At 40.8% G+C, this 27,542-nt stretch overlaps 2 protein-coding genes across 4 annotated transcripts; one reads left to right on the top strand and one right to left on the bottom strand.

Annotated features, from left to right (window-relative positions):
• Positions 1-93: 93 nt before the first annotated feature.
• Positions 94-17,924, bottom strand: si:ch211-15d5.11 (nuclear receptor coactivator 7). 2 transcript variants are annotated; one of them, XM_014414326.4, is made up of 16 exons: positions 17,785-17,924; positions 16,369-16,591; positions 14,448-14,644; positions 14,101-14,180; positions 10,868-11,011; positions 10,216-10,386; positions 8,130-8,261; positions 7,859-8,043; positions 7,409-7,776; positions 5,805-5,964; positions 3,979-4,162; positions 3,645-3,761; positions 2,551-2,703; positions 1,493-1,588; positions 1,216-1,289; positions 94-1,071 (listed from the first exon to the last, which is right to left on the bottom strand). In XM_014414326.4, exons 2-16 carry the CDS (start codon positions 16,467-16,469, stop codon positions 936-938), a joined length of 2,298 nt encoding a protein of 765 aa, XP_014269812.1. In that variant the 5' UTR covers positions 16,470-16,591; positions 17,785-17,924; the 3' UTR covers positions 94-935. The 2 variants fall into 2 exon arrangements, with proteins under 2 accessions (XP_014269812.1, XP_012776869.2); XM_012921415.5 differs by having other exon boundaries at positions 10,216-10,389.
• A 1,724-nt stretch (positions 17,925-19,648) lies between these two features.
• mtfr1l (mitochondrial fission regulator 1-like) lies at positions 19,649-26,546 on the top strand. 2 transcript variants are annotated; one of them, XM_004540470.2, is made up of 8 exons: positions 19,649-19,794; positions 21,922-22,004; positions 22,096-22,203; positions 22,294-22,403; positions 22,751-22,962; positions 24,097-24,472; positions 24,555-24,714; positions 24,847-26,546. In XM_004540470.2, the coding sequence occupies exons 2-7, from the start codon at positions 21,990-21,992 to the stop codon at positions 24,670-24,672; spliced, it is 939 nt and encodes a 312-aa protein (XP_004540527.1). In that variant the 5' UTR covers positions 19,649-19,794; positions 21,922-21,989; the 3' UTR covers positions 24,673-24,714; positions 24,847-26,546. The 2 variants fall into 2 exon arrangements, with proteins under 2 accessions (XP_004540527.1, XP_076733528.1); XM_076877413.1 differs by having other exon boundaries at positions 19,693-19,794; positions 21,932-22,004.
• Positions 26,547-27,542: the final 996 nt, after the last annotated feature.

Genomic DNA, 27,542 nt, shown 5'->3' on the forward strand with positions numbered 1-27,542 from the left:
TGCCGTTTGATTTTCACTTGTATAACAAAAACATTTTTTTTTAAACAAAGAATTGTTTTCTTTATAACACACACACACACACACACGTTTAAATTCACATTGTGCTGATTTTTATTAACGCATCTACAGTACTGTAGAGTGTAGTTAGAGTAGATTGGTCTATCAGAGTAAGATACAGCCGAATGACATAATTACATGAATCTGAAGTATTGATTTTTGCACGTTCAGAAACCACAGTGGTGAATAGTGACAAATGAGGCTGTTAAAGTCAGAAGTACAGATGATCTTCTATTCAGAAGGCTTTCTAAAAGCGGAGCTCCAAGTGTTCGGCGTTCATTTTAGCCGTCTGCGTCACCGATGAACGAAAAGCCATTAAAGTGATGATTAGTGGTTAAGGAAGGGAAGTGTTTGCGAGAGTTTGGGCTGTACACATGCAGTTCAGAAAGCATTGAAGTGGGGGCATGCTTTAACTATGAAGGGAGACGTTTACACAATAAATAATGGGATATTGTGATGTTACCGATTCATATTAACAGCAAAGTGCAGTCTGAGATTTATAACTCACTCCATTTGTAACGTAGTCCATCGAAAAATTAGGATTCAAAGAATCCAGTTCAGCTCTACAGTTCACTGTAGCACAACTTAGTTTGTTTGCCAAACCCACAGGAATGAGTCGGCCACTAAGCAGTCCACCCTCAGAGCCCACTCTGACAGTAGGCTGTTACGGATCAGCTTTATTTCAGTTCACTTTGTTAAAATCCACAGCACTTAATCACATGGATTAATCCAGAAGTTTAAGGTTGATTGTTTTCGTTTATGGATGTTACCATGAAATGAAGGAGCTGCTGCATGTTTCCGCTCAGTGATAATTCTGTCTCAATTAAAGCCGATCAGCAGCGACGACGTGAAACAAGCTGAAACGTCGTCCAATCTCCTCAGCTGAATTTCCACACTTCTAGCTCCATGACTCGGAAGTCATCGGTTTCTGAAAGGCAGCAGTTATTAAAAGTGTAGCAGGGACTGCTACGGCCCAGGTATAGGTTCTCATCCACCCACAGACCGAAGTGACCACTGTGGAAAAAGAGGGAGACGGTGGTTAGCGAAAGGAAACCGACCCTTCTTGGCTTGGTTTGAAAATTAGAGCAATATTATTTTTTGTAAGCCACAGAAGTATAAATTATGGAAGAGTGGAAGTCGAGAAAGCTACTTAATTACCTGCCTCCACCAATAGCAAAGCAATCCAAGTCTCCCTTAATAAAAAAGGAATTCTCTCCAGTCCACTTGAAACACTGCAGAGAGACATCAGATAATCATCTCACATTTATAACACACGGAGTGTCTCTGTTTTACCTCCATCAATTCATTTTCCCAGGAAGCATCATTCATCACAACTCAGATCCATTCCTTCAGTCATACCATCCTGTTATTTTGCATTTTAAACGGTTTAGAATATATTTTCTACACTAAAGAAAAAAAAATCTGGATTGGTTACCTTGAAGCGAGGATGCAACATGAAGAGAAACGTTTCTCCTGTACCGTAAAACATCTCACTAGACCTCAAAGGGTGAGAGAGGAAGGCCCCAAATATCTGATTAGAAAAAGTCATAAGAGAAAATTAAAAAACTAAAGACTAAAGATATATATTGTTTATTTGAGATAGAATAGTTCATTTTTACCAATCGATATGTTGGTAAGTCGCTAGTATCGGCCAATATTTGCAGATATATTGGTATTTTCAATTCAATTTTATTTAAACAGTGCCAAATCACAACAACACGGAAGACCGTACAATAATACATACATATATATTCATTTATAGCAGCTGATGAATGATAAATTAAAAGACGAGTAAAGACGAGAAGGGAGAAACACCGTTCAACCATATTATACGCGTTAATGTTTCAGAGTTGGCCATCCTGCAACCTCCGTACTGTAAATGTGTGTTTGGAACACCACAAACACGACAACCAGAATAACCAGCTGATCTGAGAGTTCGGCAGAGCGTGAAAAAGTAATTCAATTCAACAGTCACCTCAAGGCCTTTTATATTGTAAGGTAAAGACAGTACAATAATACAGAGCCAAGCCTGACAATCAAATATCCCCCATTAGCAAGCGCTTGGTGACAGCAGGAAGGAAAAACTCCCTTTTAACAGGAAGAAACCTTTGGCAGAACTAGGCTCAGGGAGGGGCAGGGCCATCTGCCGTGACTGGTTGGGGGTGAAAGAAGGAAGACAGGACTGTGGAAGAGAGCGAGCGATTAATAATAACTAAAGATTAAATACAGAGAGGTGTATAAACACATAGTGAGTGAAAAGGTGAGTGAAGAAGAAACAGTGCTTCATGGGAAGCTCTCAGCAGTAATCTATGACTTGTGGCAATAAAGCAAGCACAATCATATTATCTTAACAAGTACTTATAAATACTACACATAACAAACATTAGGGAAATCTGCTGATAGTCTACTGATTTATCAGATTTTAAAATCACCAAATATCGGTCATGGAAATCCTAGACTGGTCTGGCTCTAGAGCTGACAGTACATTTTTACCTCATCGAGCGCATCCTTGATGACAATAATAACAGGCGAGTCCGTGCCGCTGAGTTTTCTGTAAAGAGACTTGAGGCTGGCGCCGTGACGCGACGTGCTGTAAGCCAGCTGCCATGTGTAGCCAACAGTCCTGGGAGGAAGCTCCTTACACAGCTGGAAACAGATGAAAGGCGGGAAGTAAAATAAATGAAATGAACATTAGAAAGGGTGACATAGCAATTAAATACTGGAGATACCATCTGTGTGTGTTTTCTAGAAAATGTTAGGAAACTGGCATTTATTCATTTCTGAATAATGAACTACCTGTAATAATAATAACAACAATAACAGGCATTGAAAAAGTAATGGTATCTCTTCCGTGTCAACCCCACAAGTTTTATTCTGCTCATGTGATTGTAGCGTTTTCAGTGTGAGAATCATCCCAGTCACTCCTTCAGCATCTGCTGACTACAGGTCATTATGCACATGAACAGAAACGTCTTTCTGGGAATTCCTTAACTGCATGATTGAGCTTGCATCAAGACATTTCTTGTCAACCTTTAATTAAGCAGAAACACCACAGAATGAGTGCCACTACTCTAGGACATCTATATAAGAGCAGTGTGTGAGCCAACTCAGCTTTCTTTAAATAGTCTCCTGAAGATACTTGGCCATAAAACACTAAGCAGTAAATCTAACTGTATTATACTGTCGCTTATGAGGTCAAACAGTTCTTTTCTTACATCATTTTAAATAAGATTAGCTATTCCTCTTTCAAAGTAAGAAAACAAAAACCCACTTTACATTTATCTTATAATCTGATGAAACCCTTTAAAACTTGGGAGGCTAAAATGATTTTCAAATGCATATTTAGTTTCATCAATACTTACTTATATTTACTTAAAAAGTCTCAAAAAGGCAAAAAGGACAGTAATTTCTGTTGCATATAAATACAAGCTGTTGTTTATCATAAGCCCGGTTTTAATTTCTTTATGTCTTTACTTAAAGAACCTTTAACTTCTTGTGTCCCCTTGAATTCTGAAGCTAAACCTAGATGCTCTTACATCATCAGATGATTAAAACTCACATATAAACGCTTGTTTGGTCTCACCAACCTCTCTGACGTGTGAAGCCTCCAAAATCTGGCTGTTCTCAACAATATTACTGAGTCCTTCGGGGTCTCTATCAACGACCAAGAGCGGCTTGTCTCTACTCTCCTCCATCAACACCATCTGCAAAAAGACACTTGTACATTTGAAAAAAGCTGTTTTTCTTCTAGAATATTCTAATAAAAACAAGTTTTTCTTCATCAGGAAACAAATGTTTTAACCTGCAGTGCAGGTCACAAACTTACAAACGTTATTCTCCATTATCGGCATAAAAGTCCGACTGACCTCATCTCTCATCGTCTGCTATCCTGTGAGACCCAAACAATAATAATCCACTCACTTCCCAATCGTCCCCTGAGTGTCTCTGAAGCAGCTTGTCCTCATCCTCCTCTTCCTCCTCCTCCTCATCTTCAATGAGTACGAATTCCTCATCATCACGGTCTCCCTCCCCGTCCTCCTTTCCTCCCTCAAGCATACACAAGTCTGGTCGGCAGTGTTTTAAGTAGGCGTACAGCTCGTCGGAGCTACAGCAGGGAGGAGAAGGCACTCGCTCAGAAATGTTGAATCGACAAACAACACGACAGCTGCACCAACACAGTGAGAGCGTGGCACCCGGGTGTGGTTTTCTGCTCAGCTGCAGGCGGAGAGGTGGGGAACGCTGGTTCAGCTCGTTTATGTGGCTTTCAATTATCCTTTTACTGCCGCAGATTTTCTGGTTGCATTGTTTTCCTGAGATTCAGCTTTCTCAGAACGGAGTCAGTGCTTCGGTGAGGATCGCTCAGTTAAAGAGTCACTGTTTGGACTGCATGGATGTTACATTTGAATAGCCGTGTGAGAAGTATTCACAATCATTTACTTGAAAGTAGTGATGCCAGAGCATGTAAGAAAATCAGAAAGAAAAACAGCAGTAGGGTCGAATTTAGTGTTGTTACATTGTTTCTATTATTACTGCATCACTATTACTGATGCTGGCTTACGCACAGCTAATTGGAACTACTTCATACTATAGATGAGAAGGATAAATGTAGCTGTGAAACAAAAACACTAGAATTTATGAAATGTTATAGAGTAGAAATCTAGAGTTGACTAAAACCATTATACAGATTCAGGTACTGGCACCGAGTCTGACCAACATCGTTTTATTATTGGATGCCACAGTGGCCCTTATTATGCACACACAAGCTGACAGACTGACTCTATTTTTCTGAAGACAAAGTAATGTTTATGTGTCCATTGTTCGCTGAGTGGCAAAAGATAAGCGTGCCAAGTAAGCATTTAACGAAGTGACCCTTGTTAGCACGAGTACAGTGCTGGAAAAAAGCACTTTTGTCACACTTACATGTTTCATTTCATCAAACAAATTTAAATATTAGGGGTTCTTCTGACCTCCTAAATAAGCCTCAAATGCACTCTCTGAGTAAATTTGGTATGCTGGCCCCTCCTGGGAAAGTTCACCACTGTTCCAAGATTTCTCAGTCTGTCCATAATGATTCTTGCTGGAGTCCCAATGCCTTGAAAAAGACCCTTTGCAGAGTAATAAATCTCAATGACTTGGCATTTTTAGATTGCCCCATAATATGATGCTTTTGAGGTCTATTAGCCCACTTCAACTTTGCCACACAGGTTCTATTTAAGTGATTTCTTTATTCAACAGGTCTAGTAGCAATGAACAAGTGGAGGGCTTTACTTTTCACACAGGGTGTTCACAGCACTGTAGATGGATGACAACATAGCCAGTTAAAATAGTTGGCATGTCCTCTCTAGCTCAGAAGATTTTATATTATGTTAATAAAAGTTGATCAGTGCTTTATCGGTATCTGGAAATATGACGTTGATACCTGAAATTGATGGACAAGACTGTGGGAGCCGGAGAATTTGCTAAAGCAGAAAGACGAGGACTTGTGTAACAGAATGACGACAGGGTGGAATATTTAAATACTTTAGTTCTCTGGCTGAATGTGCTCCTCTGAGTAACCTGGATTATAGAGCACAGCGGCGTGGGCTCGAGATTTAACCAAGAGCTTTCATTATAAAGTGCAGTTGTAAAGGTTAGGAGTCTTTAAAAAGCTCTCCTGATTTGCATGACAAGAAATGCAGTGATTATTTTAAGTCTGATGGAGTTTTTCTTTAAATCTTTGATACTTTTCTTAGAAGTGCTTTGGTTACCTTTCCTGTGACAGTGCAAGCCAGGTATCCCTTTTAGGTAATGCTTTGGCTGGTCCGAGGTGAAGACCTCCGACACCCTTTTTCTTTCCTGCCGATGGCTGAACCCGCAGCCTCACAAACATCAGACCCCCAGGACTGCTCGCTGATGACCTCTTAGGTGCTGTGAAGGAAACAAAGAGCAAAGATGGCCTCACGTCAAAGGAATAACACATCTAACACATCAGCCAGACAGACATACACTCAACAAAAATATAAACGCAACACCTTTGTTACTGCTCCCATTCCCCATGGGATGGACGTAGAGACCTAAAATTCATTCCAGATACACAATATAACCATCCCTCCCAAACAGTGGTCACAAATCAGTCCAAATGTGTGGTAGTGGGCACATCTGCTATATTGAGATAATCCATCCCACCTCACAGGTGTGCCACATCAGGATGCTGATCTGACATCATGAGTAGTGCACAGGTGTACCTCAGACTGCCCACAACAAAAGGCCACCCTGGAATGTGCAGTTTTTTGCGCTATTGGGGGTCTGGGGACCCAGAACCAGTCAGTATCTGGTGTGACCACCATTTGCCTCATGCAGTGCAACACATCGTCACATGGAGTCTATCAGATTGACAATGTGGCCTGTGGAATGTTGGTCCACTCCACTACAATGGCTGTGCGAGGTTGTTGGATATTCGTGGGAACTGGTACACGCTGTCGTATACGCCGGTCAAGCACATCCCGAACATGCTCAATGGGTGACATGTCCGGTGAGTATGCTGGCCATGCAAGAACTGGGACATTCTCAGCTGCCATCTGCCCTGAACAATGTGAACCATGATTCATCCGTGAAGCGCACACCTCTCCAACGTGCCAGACGCCATCGAATGTGAGCATTTGCCCACACAAGTCTGTTATGGCGACGAGCTGGAGTCAGGTCAAGACCCCGATGAGGACGACGGGCATGCAGTTGAGCGTCCCTGAGACGGTTTCTGACAGTTTGTGCAGAAATTGTTTGGTTGTGCAAACCAATTGTTCCAGCAGCTGTCTGGGTGGCTGGTCTCAGACGATCTTGGAGGTGAACCTGCTGGATGTGGAGGTCCTGGGCTGGTGTGGTTACACGAGGTCTGCGGTTGTGAGGCCGGTTGGATGTGCTGCCATATTCTCTGAACCCCTGTGGAGACGGCTTATGGTTGAGAAATGAACATTCAATGCACGGGCGACAGATCTGGTTGACATTCCTGCTGTCAGCATGCCAATTGCACGCTCCCTCATTGCTTGTGGCATCTGTGGCATTTTGCTGTGAGACAAAACTGCACATTCCAGGGTGGCCTTTTGTTGTGGGCAGTCTGAGGTACACCTGTGCACTACTCATGATGTCAGATCAGCATCCTGATGTGGCACACCTGTGAGGTGGGATGGATTATCTCAATATAGCAGATGTGCCCACTACCACACATTTGGACTGATTTGTGACCACTGTTTGGGAGGGATGGTTATATTGTGTATCTGGAATGAATTTTAGGTCTCTACGTCCATCCCATGGGGAATGGGAGCAGTAACAAAGGTGTTGCGTTTATATTTTTGTTGAGTGTAATTCACATTCAGACCTGCAGTTTGATTTTTTACAGAGGTCTTCTCCATTTCTTCAGATTGCAGTTGGTCCATGTTCACTTTGCTCGCCACCTCTTGACTTCCACAGCAGAAGGTGGCAGCACTGCTCAGGACAGCCAGGCTGCCGACCGATGCTTCAGTCAGCACCTCCAGAGGGCTGCTATCCAGCTCCTGTTCAACTTCAGCCATGTCCTTGCTCTCTGCCTCCTCATCTTCAGAAACCTCCTTGGTCGGGCTCAGAGCCAGTCTGGATAAATCAGCTGGAGCAGCAGACACCAGAGGTGGGCACGACTCCCCCTTGTGATTCAACTGACCTTGTTTTTTGGCCATTTTCAGCTTCTGGAAAAGTTTTTTCCCTTTTCTCCTGAAAAAAGTGAAAAAAAGTGGTTATACTGGCATTTCATGTAATCCGATATCCACGTGCTTAACTATGCATCCCTGCTGACCTCTGCTGAGAGGTGTTGAAGTGAACATGTGAGATATCAGAGAAGAAGGAGACAGATGCCAGATTGTCAACAGAGTATGACAGAAGGTACTCCTCGCAGCCATGCTCCTTCACCAGAGGATGTGTCTTACACGGATCAAAGAAGATTTTATTAGAAGTCACCAGCAGGATGCCTGAAACACAACCCTGACAAAGAGAGACAGAAAATGCTAACGTTAACTTACAAACGTCCAAAAAAAAACCAACCTTCTTAACCTGTTCTTCAGACTCACCTTACGATCAGTGATGTAGCGGCAGATCAGTTTGAGATATGGCATGGGCTCTGGTCCCTCCCCCTCACAGCACTCTGGTGGCAGAGCCAATAAGCAGAGCTGCCCATCAGGCATCGGTACTGCCTCCACATCCTGTCGGGATCGCAGGTAACAACAAAATACAGCGTTTAATAGAGAGTAAAAGGACTTTTAGTCAACAAGCTTTTTGGCTTTAGTCAATGTAAATGTTTGACCTGTTTCTGTTTTTAAGGTCTTAAACTGAAGATAACATCAAAAGCATTTTATATCTGTATCAGTGCATCATTTGTCAGATGTTGCTGTTTGTTCACTGCCCACATCACTTTTCCAGCCTGTTCTCAGAGCTGTGATGTTTTTGCTGCTCGTTTCCACAGTAACAGTCATTTGATTCATTTTACAGCCTTCTGGCCTCATGTTTTTCTCACCACGGCTAATAACCGTTATTAGCCCCATAATGAAAGCTTCTTGTTTTTTTCATTACAATCATAATCTTCTTCAGCTTCTTTATTATTAATCCATCGTTTTTCACGTTGACTTGGCTGTGGATCACCTTGTCATATTCAGCTTTAGTCAGGTCTTAAGCAAAAGCACCAATATCTGAGTTTATAAATACTTTTATTAATAACAGATCTGCAATAAAAATCTGACTCTCAAAAAAAAGCTCAAAAGGTTAGCACAAAAATGCACCCTGGGTATCAAAATGTCACTTGGAAATGTCAAAATATTAAATATGAGTGAATATTTTCATGCATATAAATATAAAAAGGATGGGCATCACATTAATTAATTAATGCCATGAACAAACATATCTAACACATACTTTGGGTGCTGAGGATATTTACAATCTACAATCTAATTTATGAGAGACTCAGTATTTAAAATGTTGACCCTTCTTCTTATTAACTTCTGTAATTCTCTGTGGCACGCAGAATATCAGCTTCTGGGTGAAAACCTGATTGATGGGGATCTATTTAAGCATTATCAGCTCCAACATGCTAGAAAATGAACAGATTTAAACAGAATTGTCCCTGAATTGTTGGAAGAGAATGTTTTTTTTTCCAGTATGGTGCCACGGGGAAAAAAAACCAAACATTTGGGTGTTTTGTTAAAATAAAACTCCGCAGGGAACGTTTCGACTTGGAGTTCAAGGGGTAATGTGATGTTATGACCAGACAATGATTAAATACAAATTACATCAAGAGAAGCTGTTATGGTTCAAAACAGCCACTTATTTTTTTGTAAGCATTTACTGCATTTCCCTCTGCAGCTACCCTGGCCAAATGTTTACACAATACAACATGTTCTGCTGCACTTATCGGCTGTTTATGAGGAGAAACCGAACCTAATAATTGCAATAAATGCACAATGTAAGAGTAAAAGGCTGATTAAAAACTGTGATCTGGAGCCTTACAGATAAGTAAGGATGCATATCACATGGCCTAAAATGCCTTCAGCAGCTGGCTCCTGGGTTTGACTCCCAGCCAACTGGACCTTTGCTACAAATCATTCCCCGATGCTTTTCCCACTCTTCCCGTCTGTCTCCACTACGCTCTCTGAAAAAGGCAAAATGTCTCAGACTACCACATTTAAGTTCTTACGCTTTCTTAATATGGCACCAATTCCTTACATTAGTCATTTCACGGTCCTTTCTTTACACTGTCACGTAAATACTTTTTATGATAAAAAGAAATCCAACAGTTCCCTTTGAGCAAACACACCTTAATGACTGTTTTCTCTCATTAAACTGCAGGGGACAGTTAAATGCCTCACAAACCAACCAAATTATACGTCATACAGAGTCCCATATTATGGTGCCATGATAACATGTTACTGAACGATGCTACAAAGTCTTTATTATAATCTTATATACAAAGTAACTATGATCCTCAGCTATGAAAATATCAAATAGCAAAGTATATCTGTATAAACCATAAAGAAGCATAAAAGTGGGCTTTTTTTTACCACTTACTTTCACTTCAGTCACATTTTTTAAAAACAACAAAACTGCAAAATCAGTACTCTCGGGATTGCACCACATGCTATTATTATCAGTTGTATTTCTGCTTACCAGTAGTTTGTCGTATTCTGCTTCTGGTGACGGGGACTGAGGCTGAGCAGCGAGTGGATTCAAAGGGTCTTGATCTACTTCCGCTTCTGGTCTCTCCTTAGTATCGGAATCCAGTTCTGGATGCGACGATCCTTCTCCAGGAGAAGTGTTTTTTCCTTTTGGGACGACCAGCTGCTTAAGAGAAAATGCCATTGTAAGAATAGCTGTGACACTCACGTGGGCACACCGTGTAACACTGGAAGAGAACAGAGCAGTTCCTCATTCTACAGCCCCGCATTTTCCTACTTCTTTGTTTGTAGTGACATCTAGGCTCCATATAGGGCTCTGGATGCGAGGTTGAGCACTTTGTTTTACAGCCACAATATACCAATTTAAAGCATTAATGTGACAACACTTAAAGAAATTATGACTTTGAGCCTGTTCTTTCTCATAAACATAAGTTCTGGTTGGGTAGTGATGCATACATTGGTTTAAGGTGGAGCAAAAAAACAAAACAAAACACTTTCACAGGCAGGCAAGAGGGAGGCACTGCTTTGCATTTCAAATCAGCTGCAGCAGATGTGTCATTCTGATGTGTGTACACGCTTAACAGGCGCACTAAATATGTGAGTCAAATGTCAGCAGCTATCGTGTGCTTACAGTTGACACTTACCTCTCTGGCGATGAGGGTAGCAGACGACGAGGACGGTTTAGTTCCTGTAAGGGTGGACTGGTGACCCATGTCGCTCTCCTCCGTTGAGGATGCATTACTGTTAAACTTAGATGAGACGCTGAACACACCATCCCGAGGGAGACCCTGAGTGGGGAGAAACACAAACACAAGAAAGTCTCCGTCAGTAAATTGAAATGTGATTACACAACACAAGGAGAGGTCATATTTTAATAATGAAAGATATAAATGGGCCTGTTTTGGATTTGCCTAGTACACTACCGGGACCAAATAAAATATATAATCGTTCTGCATTTTTTTTATTTGATTGTTTGTGTGCAGCAAAAGCCATTCGGTTCCTTATCAGAGAGTTGGTTTAATATAAATACAGCCTCCTTAAATGCACATGGGGACATCATTTGTGATGGAGCCCTCTGTGCGCTTCCAGTTTAAACAAGTTCAAACATCAGAGAATCGGATTGAATTTCCAATAAACCTGTGGACTCTCTCTCTCTCTCTCTCTCTCTCACACACACACACACACACACACACACACACACACACACACACACACACACACACACACATAGACACAAACACGTAAGATCATCAATTTGAAACAGTGGGAGTAAAGCATAACGACTGTCATCGGCTGACAGATGGATCCATCGACCTAAATTTTATTAGTGGCGCCTGACATATTATATAACCGTGGAAAATCACAGTGCTCTCGTGTGGGCGTGGGCTTTTAGCCGCGTCTTAGGACATGGACATGTACGCATTAGTGCCGGCTAACGCACAATAATTTGGCGAGTTGCAGCAAACATCTCATTAATACACAATACCTTAGTTTGACAACTAAGTGTACACATAAATGCTGTGAGTGCAGTGCATATTAGATGCAGTGGAGAAAACAGCGAATGCACCCAGATTTCAATGTATATCAATCGGTCTTTATTCTGGAAACTTGGCCCGTGGAGACGAAAAAACTCATAAAAAGACAAGAAACAAAATTAAAAACAAACAAAATACACCCCAAATCGCCCTCCCACAAACAGCCAACTACATCTGTGTCTCATCAACAAAGACGGATAACGTATGTGGTTTCAAACCTCATATCCATTGAGCCCACATTCTCATTCTCAGAGGTGTTGAGCCTCTAAATAAACTTACACATGAGACTTCTAAATAAAGCTTCAATTGTACTGACTCCAGCCGTTACAAACATCTCACTTGCACCGAGCCACCTCGGTTTCTTCAATAATAACCTCAGAGTGTCATTATGAGCTACCTGAAGTTGAAGCGTGCTTTCCTGTAGTTCTCCATGTGCCGTTTACAGAGGTGAACAATATGCTGTAATTAGAGAGATCTTCGCAGTATCTTTACACACATTTCATGCATGTGTAATCTGGCATTGCCTATAAACATAATCATCACCTGCCATTTAATCTGTAATAACATGTCCCAGATCTTTTTCCTTATTATCTGCAATGCTAAACGCCTGTCCTCAACTTCTTTGACATACATCAACATAAAGATTTAAAAGAGCTGGAGACTAAATCTCTCCTTGTCCAACTCCATTGTTCGCCGCTAATAAAGCTGAAACGCTGTCTCCTGACTTTACTCGAAGCCGCTGGTTGGCATGAGAATAAGCCACAACCGTCACGATGTATTTGGGTAACCTTTTTGAAAACAGAGAAGTCAGCCTAACACTGGCATATTTATGACGCTTGACAAAAATGATCATAACCTTCATGCTTTATTACCTGGTAGGTCAGGTATAGTATGTGCCCTAATGACCATGAAGTCAGTGCTTCCAGTATTATCCACCTTCTACAGCTCACTAGGAAAACAATTAAATAAGGTGCTATAATGCTTCTGTCATTATGCAACAATGTTATTTGTTCCAGAAATCCCTTCGACTGTATTTTGGAGCGATATCCTGCAGTTACTACAAACTCTCACCTCTTTCCAGAAACCTGTCATATTGTTACATAGTAGCTTCTCCTCCAGCAGATCAGCTTTTTTTTTTTTTTACAAATATGGACTGCATATTTATACTTAGCATTAGTGAGCTTCTTATCCTCAAACACGGACACCTGTCTGGGTACATCAGCTAAAACCCATTTATGAGCTTCAGCATGATACTCTGCTACATATTTATTCCAATCAGATGTGTAGAATGAAGTACCCATAAATGCAGCTATTTAATAAACTAAGCCTGCTTTTTAGAAAAGCCCAGATTTGGATAAAAGTTTCAAGGCTCCCTGTTAAAGGAATGTCTAATCACATGGACGCTAAGACACCGATCAAACTGTCAAAGGTTTTATTGTGCGAGTGTAAAATATGTGTTGATATGGGATTATAGGTACAGGTAGGTGTGGTGTATGCTGCACTAAATCAGGTGACGAGTACACTACAGCACTTTTTAATCTGTGTTAAAGATACACTTCTATGAAAAGGCCACTCCTAGAGTGACACCTATATGTGGAGAGCTTGTGTGTCCATTGTGAGTTTATGTAAGTTGTTAATAAGTGTTCAGAGGACTGGTCAGATGTTAGAGCTAGCAGGTCTGAATTAGCTCCTTCACTTGGTTTATCACCCCTGATAATACATGTTTAGTCTTTTAGCCGTCTACACATTAAATAGAATACAATTCAACTCTCTCCCAGTGTGATTTCAATTACCAAAAAAAGAAAACTGCACCAAAGCATAACAGCATTTAAAATAAATACAGAGCAAATTTAATTTCAATGAAAAAGGAAAGGATTAAAAGTGGGAGAAGGCAGAGGGAGGACAGACAAACAAATCTTCTCATCTTTTACCTCATTGCTACATGCTTTGTCATTCAATTTTAAAATCCAAGCTGACAAACCTTAGAATGAACGTCTGAGAATGCAATCCTCCTGTATTTGTTGCAGAAGCTCTTAAACAGACTCTCTTTGCCCATGGTGTCTGACAACAGCTGAGCAATTTCTGATTCTCAATCAAAGAATCTGACTCTCAACTCATCGCTGAACCTTGGACAATCTTTATCAAATTCTCTGAAGACCATAAATTATGAAACCAATTACTACCCTCAAGCTGCTAACTCTGGGACACCCAATGATATAAAGTTACATAAATCAGCCAATAAATCCATAAATTCCAAATTTTCTCTTCCATATTCCCACAGCTGCGTGCCTCACCACCCACAAAAGGTCAAATAAAGTTTAAAAGAAAACCATGTGACTCACCCTGCTGCTTGGGCCGTCACCTGACGATCCACCCACTTGCTCGTTTGTCACTACAGTATTGTTCAGATCCCATGAAGTCCCTGTGTGGAAAAAAAACACACATTTCTGCTATGCCATTCTGGTATGATAAAGCACTCTGAGCAGCAGCAGAAGTATGAGGAAGCAGCTTAATATCACAGTTACTACAAGTCTGCTTGAATACTAGTTTAAGTAATGAACATGAACCAGCCAGCAGGCTCTACATGTCTGTTATAAAATGCTAATTCAAGCTGCAGTTCTTCCAGCAGCGCTTTGCTTCTACATGATGCAAACAGCCTGCCTGAGGATATCGAACACTGCAGGAGTACCTGCGAGGTAGTACTGCCGCAGCTTAGGGTTTCTGATGTGCGGGATGTGGTTGAGGGGTCGACACACAATTGTCTGGTGCTGGAGCTGGCTGCTGGTTGTAGCCTCCTGCAACACTCGGCCTGATGGTTGTGTCTCCCAGGGCCGTTTTGCAAACTGTGGAGGCTGAGAGACACCAGCAGGCAGCTTGGATCCCAACCTGAGGCACAGAGAATCAAAAACAGATTTAATGCCTTTATATTAAAGCTCTGCAATGTTTAACAAGGCTCTGTACTAACACGCCAATAATCCAACTAATATTTGGTTAAATGTAACTTGACCAAACATTTTAGTAGCTGCCAAGAAAGTTTTTGCATAACTCTGGGGGGATCTTTGACCACTCTTCTTGGATGAATCAGTAGGATTAACTTAAATTTGTTGGTTTCCTGGCACAGATTCGCTTTTAAGTATACTGCACAAATTTTCAGTAGGACTGCGGTCTGAGCATTGGGAAAGAAATTACGGAAGGTTAATGTTAGCCTACTTTAGCTATTCCAAAACCAGTTTTGATGTTTGGGATCACTGACCTGCCGGTACACCCAGTTGTGTCCAAGTTTTAACTGTCTAACTGTTGATTTGAGGAGAAGGTGAAGAATTTGGAAGTAGTCCTCTTCCTTCATTATTTCATCCACTTTGTACAGTGTACTCGTACCACTGGCATCAAAACACCCCCAGAGCATGATGCTACCACCACCATGCTTACAACTGGTACAGTGTTCTTAGTTTTGAAAGCCTCACCTTTACTCCTCCAAACATGCCTCTTGCCATTGTGGCCACAAAGCTTAATCTTTGTCTTGTCTGACCATAAAACTTTCCTCCACTGTGGACAATGACACTGATATTCCAGCAGTTTCTAGTTCATCGCAGGCTTAATCCTTATTGGTTCCTGTGCAGTTCCTGAACATCCTAACCAAAGTCAATTTAGGCAACAATTTAGTCTTCTTCCAGACTTTGGAAAAAGTGGTGACATATCTGAATAACATCTACTTATGCACAATTGTTTGAAATGATGATCGTGAAATCTGCAGTTGTTTAGAACTCTGCTTTCTAGATCTTCACTGAGTTCCTTGGACTTCCCACTGGTCTGAGCCTGTCAAACAGATCTTTTTTTTATTGCTAACAAAGAGAAACTACCAAGTTTAGTCAATCATGATCACCAAGGAGAAGTTAATAGGTCTTGGCCTTCAAGTTTAATAACACTTTAGAACTTTCAGCACCACTTATTGAAAAGTGGATGTGTATAGTTGAATCTTTATGTTTACTTTTGACCCTGTCTGGATTAGAGAATCCAAGATAACTTCAACCTTGTGACCCAATTCTGGCATTTTAAAGTAATTTAAGAAGTGTTATGTCCAATTATTCCATCCTGGAAAAAAGAACCGTTCTAGATATAGTTAAAAGTCAAAAATTACCATGACATTAATGCCCATAATGGGTGGATGTAAACTTCTAACCACAAATGTATGTAACCATTGGCCGAGAATGAATATTAACACTCAAATATAAATTATATTTTAAGGTGGACTTTCCCTTTAACAGCAGGGATTCAAAGATTGTGTTGTTTAGAGTATCTGAAGTGTGAATAACAGACTACAGCAGCGTTCACAGCCAGAGCCCAGTTATTTATAGGGGAGTAGGAGTTGTCTTTGCAATGGCTAGAGAAGAGACTGAAAGAGTTCTTGGCAAGATGCTATGGCTCTCACCCACATGATGTGACTGAGCGTGGAGTTGTTGGAAATTTGCATTTTGGGATTCTGTTTAGTAGTCAGGCATCACACACAAGGACTAAATTGTAGCTTACTCAAGCTAATATCAGTCAAACATATCACAGACATGCTTTCTTCTTTGCTTTCTTTCCAGTAATCCAAGTATTAGAGGCCTGACCTGGTCTTCACATTGCCGAAGTAGCTAGTCCTCGCCTTGTCTCTCTGGGGCTCACGGTCCATGGCTCCTAAAGTCCCAGCCCTCCTCACAGACTGAGCCATTTTCTGTTTTTCTTTAGTCTGTTGCTGGCAGCAGTGGCAGATGCAGAGGGACGAGTGGCTCAGCTGGCATCCTTCCTCCTCCTTTTATTCCCCATGCCTACCTCCTGCCCCAGTTATGGCACCTACACAAGACAGCAATAAAGTCAGAAAATGTGGAGGGATTTTACAAGCATCCACCTAATTATGAAAGAGAGATGAGTGAATCAAAAGCCTACACTTTACCCTAGAAAGAAGTGAGATACACATTAACAGGGTTAATCCAAGCAGGAGAAATGTTTTGCACACTCTTAAATAGGTTGCAGCCTGACCAAAATGATAAGACCTGGGAAGAAAAGAGCCATTTAAATCTTCAAATCAAACAAGCAGAGCACAAACTTATATGATGCCTCATCAACGGCCAGTCACATGCTACTATAGCCCTGTTATAGGTCAACTATCACAATAGAAAGAACGCAATAAGATAAGCATTGAATCTAAAAAAGGTTTACTTTTTACGCAGTCGGAACAGTGGGATATTGCAGGAAAACAATATTACAATATATTGCAACACTGAACTGTATTAATGTTTTCCTTCACCACCGTCTTTTTGCTCAGAGAGATCTATAAAGTAAGGTTACACACACTATCTGACTTATTAACCCTCTATCCTCTCCCAGTGGCATACTATGAGATAATAAAGGGTGAGAATACTCAAGGGAATTAAGACAGATTTCCAGTTCAATAAAAATATCCATCAAAATACGTGCTTACAGTCAATGGGAACTATAGTGATCAAAGATTGCTGACCAGCTTACCGTTTTGTTTTGCATTTCTGTAACTATGTAAAACAGGATATTGTTATGCAGGAATGTCCTTATAGATGGATCAGATAATGTATGTGCTGGCTTTTTAGCTGGGGAAGGCGCTACTTAGGCACTACTTAAAACTATGTTCACGTCGTAATATATGCACCATTGTAGCTACAGCCTAATTCCTGCATTTCATGTGGCATCCCAAAGCTCACATCCCTGAGCGATTAGTTATTTGTTATATCTGAATTAGCGGCAACAGCAGTGTTAGCTAGCTTAGCTTTGTACTGCATACTTTAGGAACATTACACGATCATAGGTTAAAAAAACGATAATAACATGCTTCATGTAAATGTATAAGGTGTCATTATCAGCGTGGAGGAAGTAAGCATTTGAGACGACATCACAGAATCATCAAGACAACAGCTATGGCAAAAATATATATATTTATATACATTAGCGGCAGATTTGGGGGAGATGGGGGATTTATAGGAGCAGCAGGTTAACCGAGTGTTGTCTTCACTGACCTGTGTCTAGCCCAGGGATGGAGACGGGTGGCGGTCATATGAGCGCGTCTTCATATTGCAGTGTTATGATATCACTGCAGACAACAGTAACAAGTTCCGCCCTGTTCCCGGCGTCGCGCCGATTCACAGCTACCTGTCAAGATTGTTCCTCCACCATCGGCAGGCAACGGCGAAGGCGGAAGTATGTAGCAGGGAAACATCTTGTCTTTTCACCGCATCTTTTCTCATTGCTTCTGAGACAGGATGCAGCCGACGTTTTGGGACACAGCTACAGAGGACTAGTTTGTCCAAAGAACCCTTACTATAAACGTCAGAGAATACAATACTGCGCACGTATTTAGATATAAATACAGGCATATGCATTTCTTAAAGAATATTATAATCAAAGAGTACTATTTTCTAAAACAACAAATATTATAAAAGATTACTGTTTCCCTGAAATAAAGTAGGGAAATACAGTATGCGACAACAAAACAACAATAAAAGACAAAATATTTCCTACTTACCTGCACATGGTTAAGCTTCACAGCAAAAACAGAACAAACAAAACAAAAATTAATGTAATCAATTTATGAAAAATATAATGCAGGTAACCACTCACTTTATTAGGTATACCTGCTTGTCAAGAACTGTCTTAAATCCTTCATGGTACAGATTCAACAAGGTACTAAAAACATTCCTCAGATTGACATGACAGCATCTTACAGTAGCTACAGATTTGTTAGCTGCACATCCATGATGCAAATTTCCTGTTCAACCACATTCCAAATGCACTGTATTGAACTGAGTCTGTCTGTGTGTTAGTACAGTGAACTCAATGTCATGTTCAAGGAACCACTCTGAGATTATTTGTGTTTTGTGACATAATGTGTTGTCCTGCCAAAAGCAGACATTAGAAAATGGAAACGCTCCCGTCATGGTCATCAACAATTACTTAAGTAGGGTTTTGTTGTGTTTAAATGAGGCTTGCTCAGCTGGCATGAAGTTACCCAAAGTGTGCTATCCCTCACACCATTACATCACCATTAGCAGCAATCTAAACTATTGATACAAGGAACAATAGATCTATGATTTCATGTTCTTTATGTTGAATTCTAAAACCGGAATGTTGTATCAAAAACTGAGAGTCATCAGATGTTGTATCCCAGTCTTCTATTGTCAAGTTGTGGTGAGTCAATATCAAATGTACCCTCATTTTTTTGTTCTTAGCTCTTGGGAGTGGCCAGCTGTGGTCTTCTACGGCTTCAGCACATTTGCTTCAAGGTTTGGTGCTTTTGGAGAGGTTCATCTGCATACTTTGGTTGTAACCAGTGGTTGTTTGAGTTACTGTTGTATATATATATATGGTTGTGAAGGAACCCCCACCCCCACTGCCCAGATCAGCAGTCCAAACTTTTGGCACAAACATCCATCCTATGTTCATGTCACTTAAAACACATTTTTTTCTTCCCCATTCTGATGTTTGGCTTGAACATCAGCAGGTTATTTTAATCATGTCTAAATTAATTGCACTGGGTTTTAAACATAAATCCATACGGGATATTGAAATGCACTACCTTATACTGAGAAGTACTTTTTGGCCACTTATATCATTGCATTGTGCAATTCATAATCAACAACAAATAATCCGACTTTTGTAGTAAATAGCATTAAACACCTGCAAGACTTTATAAACCCTCAAATTATAATTGTACTATTCTTAAAAGTAGGTCATGTGGTGTTGAGGGTTGGGCTCAACACAGCAATATACTGAACATAGTTTGACAACAATAACAGCTCGTGGTTTTTGGTAAAAGATATTCGTGGATTTATTTGTAAGCACTGTTCACTTCCACCTGTAGGAGGTGCTCTAGAACCAAGGAAAGGAAGCCCGTGAAGCTGCAGCCAATCAGATCGCAGGACAGAGAGGTACAGGTTTCCGGCCTGCTGAACGACAACAATCTGAAAGACGAAGAGGAGAAGCTGCTGCTTCCACTTCATCGTCGGGATTGTAGTCATTTATAATCAGCGGTAAGTTACAGTTTTCAAGCTTGTGCTGAATTCTGTTAAGTTGTACGAAACATGCTGAGATATGTTGATGAATTTTACATTTGAGGGGTCAAGCAGGGGGCCGTTTTTGGCGCTGCTAAAGCTAGGTGACGGTGCCTGTGTTTGGGACCATTTTTTAGGTTAGCTACCCGGCTAATGACAAACTCAGCAAAGCTGTTCGCAAATCACAGGACTAAATGTTATCTTTCTACCGCTTTGCACCTGCTTTCATCCAGTTTAACGTCAGACAAAGTAGCATGCGTCGTTTTCATTAATAAAATTACCGGTTTTAGCTACCTAGCAATTTTAGCATTCACGATTATTACTCCGTTATTTGATGTTTACCAGATAGACGATGGAGTGTGATTAAGCTGTACCAGCTCTGACTAGCTCCCGAGGCGTGACAGTTTATAACACCTGTTTACGACTCGTTTTTTAAAAAGAAATTTCTCAAAAAAGCCACAATCAAATGAGTGCTGATAACTTAACTGTGTATTTGAGCCTTTTATGGCGATTTCTGATGTGTTTGGAAAGTTTGGTAAGTAACACGAATCGCCCTGCATTAGTACTAAGTAACAAGTCATCGATATTCACAACTGCTTTATATCATATTTTACTAAAACAAGCAAAATCAAATTTATGGGAGAGTACTAGTTCTTGTGAAGTAACCATGTGTTCAGATTTTTCCTGTTACTCTTAAACAGTTTTGGGCAAGTTACTTTGAAAAAGTAATTAATTATAGTTACTAGTTAGTTCTTCAAAAAAAAGTAACTGAGTTAGTAACTGAGTTACAATATTCTAAAAGTAATTTATTGAAAAGTAACTATTGCGTTACTTTAAAAAACGTTTAACCCTCTGGGGTCCAGGGTATAATTGGCAATTTTTAACTACTTTTGATTTTCCCTCCCTTCTTATTTGCATCCATTTACCTTCGACCTTGATTTTTTAAAATAACCATTTCAAACTATTTACAGAACAATCAGCTGTTCTGGATTCAATAAGATGCCACACAAATTATTTGTGCCACTCTGAAAAAATAATTTCTGTCCACTATAAGGGAGAACATCAAAGCCTGATACCTGCAGGTCTGACAGCAGCAGGTGTATCACACTCCAAACACGCTAAACATCACACATCTCTCACATCTCAAAACTCGCTCTCTCTCTTTTTCTGCTGTCTCTCTCTCTCTCTCTCTCTCTCTCTCGCTGTCACTCCTAAAACTTCCCCTGGTTTTTGGTTTTTGCTCATAAGCAGAGAGTGCTTGCTAGCGCTGTGCTTAGACCAGGGGTGGGCAATTCCAGGCCTCGCTGGTGTCCTGCAGGTTTTAGATCTCACCTTGGGTCAACACACCTGAATCACATGATTAGTTTGTTACCACACCTCTGGAGAACTTCAGGACATGTTGAGGAGCTAATTTAGCCATTTAAATCAGCTGTGTCAGTTCAAGGACACATCTAAAACCTGCAGGGACACCGGCCCTTGAGGCCTGGAGTTGCCCACCCCTGGCTTAGACAGTAAACGTGGCGAAACTATTGAGGAAAAAACACCGCGTATATATTGTTTATTATGACTCTGGTTTTACGTGGCCTATCAACACAATTTAAAAACTGGTTTATATCACCTTGTTGCTTTGTCTTTAAGTGGTCATGTGATTGGCTTACCACGACTACTTTATTCTTCCTCAGTCAAACAGCAGCACTCATGCGATTGTTTTGCACCCTTAGCTCCAGGTGTTGTGCTAGACAGTGATCGTGATTACCGTCTGCGGGAGTGCGTGCAGCTGCTTAAAGCTGTAGCGTCCAGATTACTTACAGCTACTTCCGTGCAACTGATATAAGATGCAGTAAGCTGAACACAGCTTCAACCATCTGTTTGTTGAAAAATAGTAACGGATCATATTTTCTTGTTAGTAACTGTAACGGCGTTGTAACGATAGGAATAGTAATTAGTTAGATTACTCGTTACTGAAAAAAGTAACGCCGTTAGTAATGCCGTTACATGTAACGCCGCTATTCCCATCATTGCTCTTAAATAATAAGCAATTTTCGGTCCCGAGAACTGGCAGTCTCTCTCACATGACATCTGTTTACTGAAATTCTCTGTCTTCAGACACTCCCAGCAATAAACTTTGGTGTGCAACTTCCTGATGAGACGAATGAGACTGATCCACAATTAACATGGAAGCAGAAACGGTAAGTTTTAAAGAGTGTTTTACACACACGGATTGTTCAGAGAAACAAATCCAGCAAGAAAAAAAAACTTATGTGTTTTTATTGTTTGCAGGAAGTTATACCCATCTGGCAAAATAAGCCTCACGGATCCACGCGCAGTGTTGTGAGAAGAATAGGTTCCACTCTTCCACTTAAACCTCCTCAAAGGGCATGCTTCCAGGTATATGAAAAATACTGTATTCTCCTAATTATTCTGTCCTTTTTATATAAAAAAAACGCTGCTGTATACATTAATGTCTTTGTGCATTAGGAGCTACCAGGTCTGCCTTCTCTTCGTCCAATGGACGGGCCTATGGTTCCTACCTTGGCAGACATAGCCTGGATTGTTGCAGATGAAGAGGAGACATATGCCAGAGTGAGGTGAGTCTAGACTGAACCGAATAGAAAGGTAAACATGAAGGTTATGGAGTAGTGCCGGGTTAATTCTTCTCAACAGCATTAAACCAGACACTTATTTTCCAACTTAGGAAACTGATATATTGTCCTATTTTCCTGGTGTTTTTTTTTTTTTGTCCTTTTATTCATGAAATTTGAAAAAGGTCGGATTAATTACAGTGCCAATGTTTCACAATAGACACCTCTATCTGATGAACTGATCTCTTCTGGGGAGTTGTTAAAAGGAGACATTTGTACCCTGGGGAGATAAACAGACTCAACACCTCAAATCTGTTTTTTGTGACAGTAAACACTTGCTCTTCTGTTTTTAGAAGTGACACACGTCCTCTGAAACACGAATGGCGACCCACACCGCTCCTGGTGCTTCACAGGAATTCATCTGTGCCCAATTTCCGCCGTGAGGGCAAAAGGATGGAGGGGCTGAAGAAGCCTGGCGTGACTGCACTGAACCGTACTACAGCACTGCAGGATGAGCTCAGCAGACTTCGAGCGCAGATCGCTAAAATTGTGGCAAGTGATTCAGGTAACACAACCAGAGATTTGCTACCACACTGGTAAGGTGTTGTCAGCTGTTGCTATATCAACCATAGCGCTGTGGTGGGTGGAAACTGGCAGTCTGGTTAAATGAGGTCCGCAGAGGATTGGAGCTTTAAGATTGCTTTATTGAGCCTGTGACAGAGTTACTTTTCCCATGACTGTGTTTCCTTTGTTGCCAAGTCAGCAGCCCTGATTTTGCATGGCTCTTTGGTACTAAGATATCTTGGCATCAGTTTGTAGGTCAGTGAGTAAAGATAATCTCTGAGAGTTACCCATTTAATATGAGCTCTATTCATTTGCATTGTGTTCTTTGTGTTGTATTATAATTCAAATAAATGGATTCTGACTTTAATTCTGATTTATGATTTAAAAAAATGGAAGTCTTCATCTATCAGGCAAACAATTCCACTAGAGTAGGGATGGGCAACTCCAGGCATCGAGGTCAAGTGTCCTGCAGGTTTTAGATATCAGCCTGGGTCAACACACCTGAATCACATCATTAATTCGTTACCAGGCCTCTGGAAAACTTCGGGACATACTGAGGAGGTCATTTAGCCATTTAAATCAGCTGTGTTGGTTCAAGGACACATCTAAAACCTGCAGGGCACCGACCCTCATGGGCTGGAGTTGCCCACCCCCTGCACTAGAGTATGATCACACCTCCACCTTAATGTCATTAATGGGGAAATGGGCTATAGAAACCAAAACGAAGAAGCTGTAGACATGTTTACCTTTGTTATTTAATAGGCCACTTGAACAAGTGATCTGTGGATCCAGCTTGAAGTGGCTCTTTGGAACTGATGTTTAAGTACTTAGGTACTGATTTAAAATTTCCAACTGCCTGATGAATTGATTTTGTGCACAGCTGTGATGTGTGAGCACTGGAGGGAGCTCACACATAGGGGATTACGTGAACTATGAATAATTAGGACAATAAGACGTAGAAGCAGTGCTTAAAACGCTTTATGCTTGTTTATGTTTATACTTTGACTTTATATTAGATTCAAAGGAAATAATCAGACGTGGCTCAGTTTGAAAGGTGCAGTTGTTTATGTGGGACATTACTGAGAGGCACAAACTAAACAACTGCTGCACAGACCATTTCTCTGCTTTCTTTCAGGCTCTAACCCCCTCACCCCAGATCTGCTCTCGCCTGATGACACAAGCATGAGCTTTTCCATGGCGCCTTTCGAGGCGGCGTCCTACCAGCCGGCCCCCACGGCGGCTGCTTCCTTTGTCATCAGCGACGTCACAGAGGAAGAAGAACCGGAGGAAGAGGAAGATGAGAAAGATGCCGTCTCTGTGGTTTCAGAGCTGGTCCCTGACCCTCTGCCCCCTGTTTCTATGACAGCATCAGCTACCTTTGATTTGGACAGGCCTAGCATGGACTTCCGGGAGGCAGAGGAGGATACAGTGTCGCTATCAAAGTCCACCAGTTTTGCTGATGTTATGGACATCCTGAAGGACATGAACCGCATGAAGATGAGCAAAGACAGGTAGGAGATGTTGATGTGCAGAAAGCCTCAGAGTTCTCAGGTTTGTAGTCATGAATTTAATGGTTTTGGTGTTGTGATGCAGGTACAACAGAGGCTGCACTTCCCTCAGGGAGGAGGACTCGGCCTCGCTGATTTCAGAAGCTCTGAGGAAAAAGTTTGTCCTGAAGGATGAAGATGCTGCCTCTGTGAAAAGAAAGTAGTGCGATCATGTTAATAAGAAATACCCAATCCTGCTGCTCCATGTAAGTCTGGGGAGAGACTCAGTTTTTGTAGTTCCTGTTTTAAAAGAAAAAAAGAAATTAAACCTTTGACCACAAGTGTTAGGTAACTGTTTTTTCTTAGTTGCTTTTTTCTCTTTTCCTCGTGATTTTTAGGCCTTTGCCTGTGGATAATGTACCCGTGGATCCACAACCTCGCTCCTCAGACCCAAGGCAATAGCTGTCTGCCAGAGATAGAACAAAAACACTTTGTCCCAGACACTTAAAACCAGTGCGGGTGCATTGTGAAGGGGAACAGCCAACTCTTGGTAACAGTCAGTTTAAGCACTGCGTCACACAACACTTTCAGTGTGTTTCTCTCTAAAATTTCTTAGTTTTATTTTCAAACAGACTTGATCCCAATGATGACCAATCACTCGGTCATGTAAATCTGATTTGCTTTTGTTTTTATAATACTACACCGGGGAGGCTGACATTAAACCAGTATCATTTAGTTTTTGGACCCAAATTGTGGAATGCCCCTCGCTTTGAAGAGGGTACTGCCCGTCTTTCTTAGTTTTGTTTTCAGTTCTTTCACTAAGGAGATGCAAACCTGTTTTAGCTATGTCAAGAAGTCCTCTCGCATACTTGAAAATGTGTATGTACAGATGAAACAGCTGTAGTGCATATGCAGGGAAGTACTGCAGGTTTATCATAAAAATCATTTAGGATGTTTGCTGTTGATGTGTGCATTTCAGTACTGAGTCTGTGGAAATGCACAGCATCATGTACTGTTGTATTGCTCGATCCACTACACTTCTGCCCTTTAGTTTCAGAGTAACATCCAGATCCATAGTCAGTGATTTTACAACTGAAAGGGGAGAGATTACATTGATAATAAAGAGGACAAAGGAGGGAAATATGCCCCCATCCTGAGTTGTATTTCCAGTAAAGCCAACAACAGATGCAAGCTTGTACAACTAAGACTCTTAACAATTTTGCCTGTGTGCAGCATGACTAGTTGGTAGGGAAAACCATCTGTATAATGTTTATAATGTAATATTAAACAGGTGATTTTACTTTAGGCAGAGACTAAGCTTATGTGTAAGAGAGCTTTTACATCGTGCAGAGTTTTTACAGAAAGTCTATTTAGATCGGTCCACGCCTTACCTGTTCAGATGCCTAATTTTATCCCCTTGTTTATTCAAAGTGCCATGGGTTTGTTTCATCCATCCTGCCCTCCGTTTGTCCTAAATGTGCCCTTTGTTCTCAGCTTTTATATTAAGACTCCCAAGCATACAGTTAGCCTGTTAACCAGCTGTGTGTATGTGTGACATTCACAAGTGTTAGGTTTTTTTTATTTAAAAAAGAAGAAGAAAGTTGTCGCAAGAAAAATACTTCCACACGTGTCCCTCCTCCTCTGTTGTTGCTGTCATGTCCTGGCTGACAGGAGTGGGGATTTTCTTTGGTGTGGTTTTGCTGTGTGAAAAGATACTGCTAGGATATTTGTGTTTGAACTGAACAAGAATGTGCACATTCCTGTCTTCATGTAGTGGAGTTCAAGTTTTTCTTTGACTTGCTGGAACTGGCTCCAAGCTGAGTCTCGGTAGATCATGTCACATGCTTGACTTGAACACTGAGGAAAATGCCATATGCAAGTTTAAATAGATTTACTAAGTCTCTAGACTTGAAATGATGACCCACACACCGCATTCACTACCAGCTGCGTCACCGGTCGTCAGACTTGCTCCATTTGCTTTGAAATTCTAGTTTGAGCATTTGTCGCCATTGTATCTCCATGTAGTCTTGAGCCTGTCAACACCATTTTTTTTGTCATGTAAGGACTTGTAAATAAAGAATGTGCTGATGTTTTGAAACAGCGTCATTTTTTTAAAAAATTACCATGCAGCGATGGACGTTACCACAAGAGGGCAGTGCAGGTAAACCAAGGAGTTGATGCTCTATTCAAAGGCATGATGGTTCTTTGTTCAGAAACAGTTTGGCAGGTCTAAGTTCAGTAAGGAGGCAGCCTACTATTAGTTTTAGCGCTGGTGCAAAGTAACTTACAAAATAAAATACATTTCCTCATGTACTGTGCCAAAGTGTGATTTGAAGTTTCTTGTTCTTTGGTTTAGAAGCTAATTTATACTTCAAAGGAAAATCATGGACTTAAAAAAAACTCTGTATACAAAACCTACATTTAGATGAAACTAAGCACACATTAACTATATAAAGTAAATGATCTAAATCCATATTTCAACAATAAATTCATATCAGGTAGACAGTGGAATTCTCATAGATTTATGAATGGTATCCACTTATTTTGCATTGTATGTTCTAAATTATTCCACTGCAAGTCACAACTAAGTTTTGTGGATTCAGCTGTTATTGTTGCCCAATACAGAATATTTTATTGATATATTATTAGTGATGCCTTCACATGCAAGTAGTATCATGGTGTCAAAATAGAGCTAATTTTATCTTGTGCAAAAATGGGTCATTTGGCCCTAACAATGAGAACCATTTTATAAAGAGGTCAAATGTCAAAATGCTCACATTCAACCAAAACAATGCTAACAGTTGTCAAATAAATACAGGAGTTACAAAGGTTCTCTGAAATGTAGTTGGATGGAAAAAGTAGCATAATATCAAAATCCTCAGATTTAAGTGTCTTTAAAATTACTTCTGTAAATGATGTGAACAGCTGTATTTAGTTGCTTTCCTTTCCCGATGCAACCTAACTCTAGCCCTCATGTAGATAATGTTAGATAAAGTTTAAGTGCATGTAATATCACATCATACCTACTAAATCTCTTCACTTGATTACTCCAGTGGAGTGTCTGTACTCATGTGACTTTCCACAATTATTGTTA

The sequence above is a fragment of the Maylandia zebra genome, linkage group LG19 (genome assembly GCF_041146795.1).
Source record: "Maylandia zebra isolate NMK-2024a linkage group LG19, Mzebra_GT3a, whole genome shotgun sequence".
Lineage (NCBI taxonomy): Eukaryota > Metazoa > Chordata > Actinopteri > Cichliformes > Cichlidae > Maylandia > Maylandia zebra.